Here is an 11,304-nt window from a genome sequence, read left to right on the forward strand (position 1 = left end):
AAAATAATGAATCAATCCTAATAAAAACCAAGACTTTCACACGCGACACCAATAGAAGTTACTTTTTTGACTTCCTGCTTAACTTTCGATTGTAACGATACGTGAAGGAATATTTTAATGCAGTTAATTTCATAGTGTTTCTTGTCCATTCTTCTTTAAATTCTATTTGGTTTGGTTACAAAATATTGAGTGGTTATTTTTTTATTGGCATTGAAGTGACTGTCACACGCTACATATCGCACGCGACAGTATTTTCCGTCATTTTCTTAGGAGGTTTTTCTGTAGCCTTAACGTCAAAAAAACGATTAAAAAATACAAAAAAAAAAACTTTTTTGATCATATAACAGGTATTGTCCTGGAATACTATCCAAGGATTCTCAAATTACTTAGCTTAGTTGAGGATCCATCTAACGAGAATCCAATATCAGTGCAAAATCATATAGAAATATGTTTTTATCAAGTTTCAAGCTTTTTGGCTTGGTTGACATTCCCGGAGAATTGCCCATATGTAGTCGCCTTTGTACACTCTCCTGGTGCGCTTCGCGTCACCACGTGGGCTACCGTCCACAGTGATGTTTGTTACCTATTTAAAGTACTTCATTACGTTTTTTAGAAAACCATCCATTTTTAAACAAATTAATAAAACAAAAAGTTGTTTAAATATCTTTAATTTGCACCTGCCATTTTTTTTTTTTTTTTGATTTTTCTTACATTGTCGGAAAACAGCAAAAACAAGAAAGGAAGCTACCTTCGGCCAGCCGAAGCTTATATACCCTTGTAGATAAAAGAGTACTCACTCGGTGCAGTTCCAGGGATTCCAGATTCAGCGTTTCGATTTATTTCAATTTTGTTTTTAAGTAGTCAAGAATCAAAACGCCTACTTCCTACAAAGTTACAATGAATTTTCTTATATTTGATTGGGAGCCTTAAGATATAGTGGTCCGATCCGGCTGGCTCCGACATATGTACTACCTGCAATAGAAAGAAGACCTTCGGGAAAGTTTCATCGCGATAGCTTTAAAACTGAGAGACTAGTTCGCATAGAAACGGACAGACGGACAGACGGACAGACGGACAGACGGACATGGCTAGATAGACTCGGCTATTGGTGCTGATCAAGAATATATATACTTTATGTGGTCGGAAACGTCTCCTTCACTGCGTTGCAAACATCTGACTGAAATTATAATACCCTCTACAAGGGTATAAAAACAAGAAAGGAAGCTACCTTCGGCCAGCCGAAGCTTATATACCCTTGTAGATAAAAGAATACTCACTCGGTGCAGTTCCAGGGATTCCAGATTCAGCGTTTCAATTTATTTCAATTTTGTTTTTAAGTAGTCAAGAATCAAAACGCCTACTTCCTACAAAGTTACAATGAATTTTCTTATATTTGTTTGGGAGCCTTAAGATATAGTGGTCCGATCCGGCTCGCTACGACATATGTACTACCTGCAATAGAAAGAAGACCTTCGGGAAAGTTTCATCGCGATAGCTTTAAAACTGAGAGACTAGTTCGCATAGAAACGGACAGACGGACAGACGGACAGACGGACAGACGGACATGGCTAGATAGACTCGGCTATTGGTGCTGATCAAGAATATATATACTTTATGTGGTCGGAAACGTCTCCTTCACTGCGTTGCAAACATCTGACTGAAATTATAATACCCTCTACAAGGGTATAATAAAACAAATTTCCGAGTCAGTTATTTGTGTGAACTATGACATTTCTTCCCATATTAGCTAAAGCCAAATTTCTCCACTGTAAGCAACTCGTAATTTTGACAATGAAACTGATCCTTCTTCTTTTTTTAAATAAAATATACATTTTTATTATATTTTTTAAGCGGCACAAAAATGTTTACCTTAAAATTAGGCACAATAATAAAAAAGATTGGTAAATACAGATTGTATGTAGATATAAATCGTTAAGGCATTTTGAGAGTTAAATTTCGTTTAAGAACAGGCACATTCTACAACCTGCATATCACTCCATGTGGAAATTTTGAGCTTATCGCTGTGATCTTCGTCAACATGTAATATTTCGAGCATCTCAAGTTTTGAAGGAGCGCAACACGGACGGGGTGCTCGGTTGTGATCTTCTTGCCATATAAGACTTTGCAATAGGGCGTGGTGGTGGGCGGGATTGTGACGTGGTGGGCATCTTCCATGGCAATAACCTGCATCGAATACTTTTGGCTGTAGTATAAACTCAAAACCCTTAATGTCCTTAAAAGCAACATCCAACGGATTTCTACAGCATCGCTGGTGCGATTTGTAACAGTTGTTGTTCCATTTTTCCTTTCTCCAGGTGGAATCATGGTTCGAACGATGATGTACGTATTCATCGCTTCTATTATTTGTCAGCATGATGTGATGAATGTCCGAGTCTCCTTCTTTTCGGGTCTTCAGGGCTCCGTGTCCGATTATATTTAAAACTGGCATGAGATTAAAGCGTTCGTTGTCTACAGTCGCCGATTTTGCAGATGATGATTGCATCGATGAACTTGAGTCGCTAAGTATACGAGCACCTATACTCTTGCACTTATCACATTGAATTTCTATTCCCAAGTTTTCATGACTTTTGTTCATCCAACTACGAACCGCTTTTGTTACGTCAAATTCTATCCACTGAGTACGCGTTTCTTCGTATCCAATATTTTCAAACTCAATTTTACGAGACGCTAGAAGTCTTCTTCTGTTCGATGAAAGTAGTTGATACACCTTTAGTTTTAATTGCCGACTTCGTACCCTTTTCGACTGATTAGATTTGAAATCGCCAGAATTACAATTCATAACAGAAGAAGAAATTTGATCAAATTTCCTTTTTCTAGGTCCTTGCCATCGGTGGGAATTAGTTGCTAGGGATGAGCTATAGAGGAGCATAAGCCTGACATTGGCTTCGTCAATTTTATCATGGTAAAACTTGGCATCTTTTACATTTGTCAGTGGAAAGTGCAAAAGAATATTGGTTTTATCCTGTTGTCCATATTGTGAGTCCTCGTTAGTTTTTTGTTTTCTGTTTTGTCTACTGTTCAAATTTGTAAATGATCTTTTATGACGCCATCGTTTGTGACTAATGTCATTAAATTTGTTTGTGATAATGCTTAATAGATGTAGGTCTGATATAGATGAAGATCCAATATAGTCGTTCAAATAGCTCGTCCCCTTCTCCTGGTTACTCCTTAGACGGCTTAGGTATTCTATATATTTGTTGGAATATTCAACTTGGCTTATATTAACCTGTAAGTAGATAATATTTATTAAAGCACTCATTTTGTATTTTGTGGTTTCAGGCGTTACTTTAAAGTTTTTCTGTCATTTAGTGTCTTACCTTTCTCATATCTGGTATTTTTTTCATTCCAAGCCCCTTTAAAACTAAGCGTTTAAGCCTGGCTTCATCTATTTTTTTCGGTCTATTATTATGACTCTTAGTTTCTAGCCGAATATGTTTACTTTCCCTTGTTTGCCTATTGTGAATTGGTACCGTGTTGTTCCACTCAAGTTCTATTTTATCATTCATTAGGTGAGACGCGTTTTTAGGCTGGCTTAGATTAATCAGACTATATTTATTTGAACTGGCATTATAGAATGAGGTTCTGCTTTGCTTACTAATTATTTTGGACAAATTGTTAAGATCCTTTTCCGAACTTGTTATTTTGGCTTGTATTCTTGATTGTAGACTCTCAGCTCCACTATTCTGATTTTTAACTAGCGAAATACGAATTTGCGCATTTTCATTTTGCTTATGTGATGAAGAAAATACGTTTGAATTTGACGTTTGGCGGTACATTCCATGACCACTGGCTTGTTGCTGAGTTGGCAACAATAAAACAAGTATAAACCATATTCGGGAGTATTTTGGATACCTATAACAAACTTTGGCAAGCTTAGACTGAAAATGTTCAGCACAAGGCGGTGGTCTTAAAGTAGGTTCCAGCTCTTTAATCCGTTTTGTATTTGTAGTGCGGTAGAAATAAATATGGAAAATAATCTTCAAAATCCAGGTGGACTTGTTCCTATATGCTAACAATTTTTTTGTTTTTGGGTAACTACTTTTACATTTGTATTGTAGAAGACCGCACCACTCTGTTGGCGCTTTGTTTTTTGGTGAAATGTTTGGTTCAATGTATATTATCATGTTTTCTCCACATGGCCATCAAATTTCGTTTGATATTGATAATAAGACAGTAGGTAATCTTTCCTTTCATTCGGTCATTGCTCTTCAAATATCTAGCCTCTTCTTTACACATGTAACAATCGGAGTACAGAATTTTGGTAAAGTCTTTACATCCACACTATGTACTTAATTATGTACATAAGTTCTGTGAGCATCTGTTTGCTTTCAGGTTCAGAAATTTTTTTTTGTGGATTAATTTAAGGAAACAACACAACATACTTTCGGTAAAAGTAAATAAATGATCACAGTTCCACGAAAATTTGTACATATTTTCGTCTCGTTCGCACTCTCATTAACATTCCTATACACATTTATACCGAACCTGTTCGGGCGTTGCTTCAAATTCGACTAAAATACCCCACAGCAAATGCTTACTTAACAGCAGCAATATAAACAACAGTCTCACACCCACACTACCGCACACAAATGCGCCGGACGAACACAACCAAATGAGCATGTACTGTGTGTTGTGAACATGCAAAACCCCTGCCGTGTCATACCTACTCAATCGGACTTGGCTGCTTCCAAACTGTACATCTTTCACGAGTATATTTTCTCTTATCGTACGTTCCCAATGCGTGCTTTTCTCCCTTTCTTTACCAGTTAGCGCTAAAGTACGAATACGATTACGATCACCATTTCTCTCTACAGTACGCATAGTTACGAAGCGCTCCGAAAACCAGTTATTTTAACAGGAAATAGCTGGAAACATATGTTATATGTTGTTGCATTTTAAAATAATAATCAAGCTGCCTTAACTAAAATATTCGACTCAGTAGGGGAGAAGGGGCACTAATAGGAGGAAAAGTTTGGTTAGACAAAGCAGCTATAAATAAAGAGTCATTGGAATGAGACTTGTATCACCGGAAAGGTCCATATTTTTGTAAGTTTATTATTTTTATACCCGTTACTCGTAGAATAAAAGGGTATATTGTATTCGTGCAAAAGTATGTAACAGGAAGAATGAAGCGTCCTCTCTAACGCCCACAATCGCCCACTAACGATTTTAAAATGTGTCTGGCGCCCACTTCTTTAAAGATTTCCGAGAAGTGAATAGGGGAGAGTGGGGTAATTTCGTCAGCATTTTTTCAAAGCTATTTTTTGTCCATCTTGAGACACGTTACCATATTTCTTTTTTATTGTTGAAGGCGGTTGGCACCAAGCTTTAAAATGTGACATTCCCCCTTTTTTTTAATTACCTTGGTGATTTATAAAAAATTAAAAAGTAAAACCAATATACTGCGGCAATCCTGCCACATAGGGGGGCAAAATCGCCACACCACTGGGGCAATTTCGTCACCTGAAAAATGTAGGGAATTTTACGCCTGTAAGTATGCTACACTGATCAAGCGTACCATTTTTGTTGATGTCCTATATTTGTTGCTGCTGCCGGTAGTCTGTTCGTTAGCCAGCTCGTCAAATAAAAAAATATGTATTTAAAATAGGTGCGAATTTACCCTAAGCATAGGGTGGCGAAATTTCCCCAGACAGTACTTTTTTAGAAATAATTATTTTTCTTCCGAAATTAGGCGCGAAGTTAAAAATCACTAACGCAGAAATGCACATTATAGCACTGTGTATTATATAAAAAATCGTGTATATTATTCCTTTTGAATTGTGGCATACAGAAAAAATTTCGTCGAGAACTAAATGTAGCTTTTGAACTGTTAAAACACATTTAATATTATAGCTTAATTATCTTGGCCTTCTGTGCAAAAAAAATTCATTGGTTGTGTCATGCCGTCTTGAGGGACTAAAACAAAGAAAATTATATATTTTTAAGACTTATGGATTCCGAGATATTGCAGGTGACGAAATTGCCCCTGTGCCGAAATTACCCCACTCTCCCCTACCTATCTAAATGTAGACATTTTTCAAATCGGACCATTCATTAAAAAGTTATGCGCAATCAAAATTTTATATATCCATTTCTCTCGCACTGCTAGCTGAGTGACGGGTATTACTTTGAACGGTTACAAAAATATTTTAAGTTAAAAAATAAAAAAAAAACTTCCCAGGGGGCTGGTTTTTCTATTCTTAAACAAAATGTAAAAGCATAATGGAAATCTGTATACATTTGGTGGAAATACAGTGATCACCGCAAAACTTCTTTTTTGTGTGTTCCATGTTCAATGCTTAAGTGCGTTTTTCTCGAAACCATTTTTTTAAAGTCCGTGATTATTGCCATTTCTAAATTTAAATTTGTTGCATTTTGACTTTGGAAGAGCAAAAAAAATTAAAAAAAAAAAAATATTACAAATCTTCTTAGGCAAAACGTAATAGCCGAATGGAAATCCAATAATTTTTGGAGGAGATACAGTGATCCCCGCAAAACGTCTTTTTTTGTTAGTGTTCCAGCAATCGCTTTGCCACTGATATATTAGCCGATAGTATCGGCTATAAAAATTAGTAGATGTTATTAAAATGACGCTTAATAATATAAACAAGAAAGGAAGCTAGCTTCGGCCAGCCGAAGCTTATATACCCTTGCAGATCCTTCCTATTAATTAACAAATCGCAAAAATGTTCAATTTTCTAATATTTCTCATTAATTTTCCGAATCGTTCTTATGGCAGCTATATGATATAGTCGTCCGATTTTGATCAAATTAAAATTGAAATTCGGAAATATTTAAAAAGAGTCATATCCTAGAGTAGAAGATAATACAATAAAAACCAAAGAAGCTAGAATTTATTTCCTATTACTTTTCCATTAATTTTCCGATCGTTCCTATGGCAGCTATATGATATAGTAGTCCGATTTTTTAAATAATTAATTCGAAATTCAGAAATATTTAAAAAATAACATCCCCAAAAGTAGAAGGTAATATTTCAAAAAACACCAAAGCTAGAATTTTTTAAAGTTTTTTTTTTCTTATTGTTCCTATGGGAGCTATAAGATATAGTTGTCCGATCCGGTCGGCTCCGACATATATACTACCTGCAATAGAAAGAAGACTTTTGCGAAAGTTTCGTCCCGATAGCTCAAAAACTGAGAGACTAGTTTGCGTAGAAACAGACAGACGGACGGACAGACGGACAGACGGACAGACGGACATGGCTAGATCGACTCGTCTTGTGATGCTGATCAAGAATATATATACTTTATGGGGTCGGAAACGTCTCCTTCACTGCGTTGCAAACTTCTGACTGAAATCATAATACCCTCTGCAAGGGTATAAAAAGGTTTGAATTGAATCCATCTAACCAGTTTTTATAGAAAAAATCGCAAAGTTACTTGTTTTTTTTTATGTTTTTCTTGTTTTATAGGGTGTTTTAGGGTAAAATTTGAAATTGTTTTGATGCAATATGAAATATAATAGTTTAATAAACAATATTCCAAAAGAAAAAAATTAAAAAATCTAGTATTTGCTTATGCATTTCTTATTTAAAAAAGAATTTCTGTCATTTTTACTTTTGCAAACAATTACACTAGTTTACAGCAAAAAACAAGAAAGGAAGCTACCTTCGGCCAGCCGAAGCTTATATACCCTTGCAGATAAAGTAGTTCCAGGAATTCCAGATTCAGCGTGCCTATTATTTAAATTTTGTTTTTAAGTTGTCAAAAATCAAAACGCCTACTACCTACAAAGTTACAGTGAATTTTCTTATATTTGTTTGAATATTCCTATGGAAGCCTTTAGATATAGTGGTCCGATCCGGCTCGCTCCGACATATGTACTACCTGCAATAGAAAGAAGACTTTCGGGAAAGTTTCATCGCGATAGCTTTAAAACTGAGAGACTAGTTCGCATAGAAACGGACAGACAGACGGACAGACGGACATGGCTAGATAGACTCGGCTATTGGTGCTGATCAAGAATATATATACTTTATGTGGTCGGAAACGTCTTCTTCACTGCGTTGCAAACATCTGACTGAAATTATAATACCCTCTACAAGGGTATAAAGATAAACCTTGAGACCAATTTTTTTGATTAGTTTTGAGTTTCTATTCACGCTGAACAAATTTAAAAGAAATTCCAAAGAACCGTTGTGAAGATATTTTTCGTTTCGGCACTTCTTTTATAAAACCTAAAAGATCTCGAACTTGCACCATTTAAAAGGCAACACATGCACCTTTTCGAAAAGCTATTACTCGTTGTTATCGGGCCGCAATTAACGGGGATACAACCTGTAAAATTTCAAAAAATGTTTCATTTCTGACGTGTTTTTGTTGTATGTAGATAGCTCAAACGCTCTTTGGACATTTTATTAACTTTTTCAGCGTGATTAGCAACTCAAAATAAACTCGAAATAAAATGGTGGCTCTCCTTGATACCGAAACATGCCACATTTTGTCGGTCAGTGTAACCGAAATAACCGCTTAACCATGCACGGATCCTTGGGGGGTGATATGGTCGCTTTGCTACTGCCGTAGTATATGGACAGCCCCTTATGTATATATCCCCTGCAATGAAAAGAAGACTTTTGATGAAGTTGAATCCTAATAGTTTTAAAACTAAGAGACTTGTTTGCGGTTACGTATTACGTATTCATGTTTTCGTTGTCATTTTATCCAAAGAAATACATTTTTACAGGAGTAAATTCATAACACTTACTTGCTGTGCCTGATCTTTAATGCTACTATTCGGTCAGCCCTCGTTAATGCATGAAATCCTTTCACCCCTTCAGTTAAATGGCCATGAGCATTTTCCATTTAGCGAGTCGTTCTTGTGTGCAAATATTTATTTTTCTGTCTTTTGTGGAGATTTTGTATGGCTATCAAGGAGGGATTTCCTTGTAGGTAAATGTTTTTTAAGCCACTGCAAAACATTTTCGAGTAAGTCGGCCCATTTACGTTGCATTCACGTAACTCATATTCATGTTTTTTGCTATGATTTGTACAGTGCTTAATTTCCGTACACACTTTACAATGTTTGATAAGATTTCGGACCTTCTGGGGAACCCATTTGGTGCTCGAAATGTTCAGTCTCGCACTAGGAACGATAATCGTGACTTCGATATGGGATCTAAACAGAGTATAAATTGTCGATAACTTAACAAATCAAGAAAGGAAGTTAACTTCGGCAAGCTTAAGTTTATACATATGTATATGATGGACGTTAATTATGGGCGTTATAATGGGCGGAGATAGCCAACTGTCTAGCTCTTATAGTTCCCGAGATCTCGATGTCCATGCAGACAGACAGACAGGTACGAATAGACTGATGAAGAATATAAATGCCATGGTTGGGCTTAAGAAATATACTACTAAACCGCGTATTTCCTGGAAACAGGATTGACTCAACACACACACACACACACACACACCGTTTCAGATTATTTAAATGTACATACTTGTTGTTGCCATATGGGAGGATAACCTGTACAACACCGCCGTTAGAACTGAAATAAGCAAAACTTTCCTTGCAGTTTAACGCCCTACCGCTGCACCATAAATTTCGACTAAACAAGACAAAAACTTGTATTCTTTTTGCTAATAAAAATTGCATTAGTAATAAAAAATCTGGCCGCGGGTGTAAAAATCTTGGTTGCTTATAAAGCCATTATCGCCAGATCGCCCTTAAAATTAGAAAATACTTTTAGAGTCAGCTCATAAAAATTTTTACTAAATAATAGAATAAAATTTTGGAAAATCTAACCAGAAAAAGTATTTTTTATGGCAATTTTTCTTATATATAGGCCTAGCCACACCTGAAAAATTTTTTCTTAGATTTAAGCCGGTTTTATTTTTTAAGGAGAGTTTTTAGGTAAACAATTTTATGTTTCGATGCCCAATTCCGTACGAAAGGGGTAGTCCTTCCTTTAACTAATGTAATACTGGGTAGGCAAACCGAAACTATCCTCCTCTCTTGTTATTATTTTATTTTCATGTTTCTACTAAAATTTTCAAAAGGAAATCGGAAAGACCATTAAAAAAAAGCTGTACTTCACTTTGTGTTTTTGTTAGTCCGTTATTATAATAAATAAAAAAGTTTACTGTAAATGAAACGTCCGCTCATTATGTCGGTATATAGTTTTTTCAAATAACGACTACACAGAAAAAAAATTGACAGTAGATTAGGCTTATATGAAATCGTTAATTTGATCTCTTTTAGGGCCGTTTTCTCGTCAGTTTGTTAAATTTAAAGTAGGGTTAAAACCTTGAAATCGTATGGGAAATCAGAGTTTTAACCCTACTTTAAATTTATTTAAAAAAAAAACACAACATTTTGTATTTCAAAATAGTTTTATATAATTTATATAAAATAAATTATATTGAGTGCAACTCGGAAAATGTAACCGCAGTTTATCAACACGATTTAAACCGAGTATGGCGTTCTTCTGGCTTTAGCTAGCGTTATATATTTATTAAAGCGGATTGTTTTCTAAATGCAATATCTCTTATGACCATTCAAATTTCTGGTATAGATCTTTAAGATTTTGAAATTCAAACTGCAGTTACTTTTTAAAACCCTTATGTTGCACAGATACTCAAAAAAAAACACTTTAAATGTACAAAAATGGTAAAATTGGCATAAAAGCTAAGTGCTGAAAAATGTACAATATAATAAAATAAATACAGATTTATGAATTTCTTTGTATTTTAATATGTAATTACAAATAGTACCTCAATTAATTTATTAAATCATAATAATTTATTATTATTTGGTTAGATACACCATAAATATTTATCAGATATATTTAGTTTTAAAGGGTTTTAAACTGTCAAATTTATTTAGGTAAAATGGATTAATTTTAAGGCCTACGATGACCTAAAAAATTAGGCTATACGGGACCAATAAGTTGGGCAAATATACCAAAAATGTACATTTTTAGGCAGTACATGACCTAAAAAGAAACTTTTAGTCAATTTAAAATGTTTTTGGTTATGCAGATCCTAAAAAGTTGTCCATTATTTTTCCGGGTGTGTATATCAAGTTGATGTGTTCAACATAAGTTTCACATTATTTATTGAATTGGCCCACATTTCATATAAAAATTGTTTTCTGTGTATTTATATATGCAAGACACACATGATCGTCATCGTGGGCTGTCACATAGGTGACGAATCGCACAAAAAGTCAAATATTTCACAAAAATTTAAACGGGAACTTAAATATTTTGTCCTAGAAATAATTTAGCTTTTGGGTTGATTTAAATTGTAAACATTTTAT

At 35.0% G+C, this 11,304-nt stretch overlaps 1 protein-coding gene across 1 annotated transcript; it reads right to left on the bottom strand.

Annotated features, from left to right (window-relative positions):
• Positions 1-1,804: 1,804 nt before the first annotated feature.
• mav (maverick) lies at positions 1,805-4,550 on the bottom strand. The gene is made up of 2 exons (XM_017159616.3): positions 3,339-4,550; positions 1,805-3,247 (listed from the first exon to the last, which is right to left on the bottom strand). Exons 1-2 carry the CDS (start codon positions 4,143-4,145, stop codon positions 1,961-1,963), a joined length of 2,094 nt encoding a protein of 697 aa, XP_017015105.2. The 5' UTR covers positions 4,146-4,550; the 3' UTR covers positions 1,805-1,960.
• Positions 4,551-11,304: the final 6,754 nt, after the last annotated feature.

Source organism: Drosophila takahashii, chromosome 4 (assembly GCF_030179915.1).
Source record: "Drosophila takahashii strain IR98-3 E-12201 chromosome 4, DtakHiC1v2, whole genome shotgun sequence".
NCBI lineage: Eukaryota > Metazoa > Arthropoda > Insecta > Diptera > Drosophilidae > Drosophila > Drosophila takahashii.

Coding starts and splice junctions, on each gene's coding strand:
- mav (XM_017159616.3), bottom strand. CDS start 4,145: ATGATAATATACATTGAACCAAACATTTCACCAAAAAACAAAGCGCCA. Junction 3,248..3,338: donor AAATACCAGATATGAGAAAG/GTAAGACACTAA, acceptor ATCTACTTACAG/GTTAATATAAGCCAAGTTGA.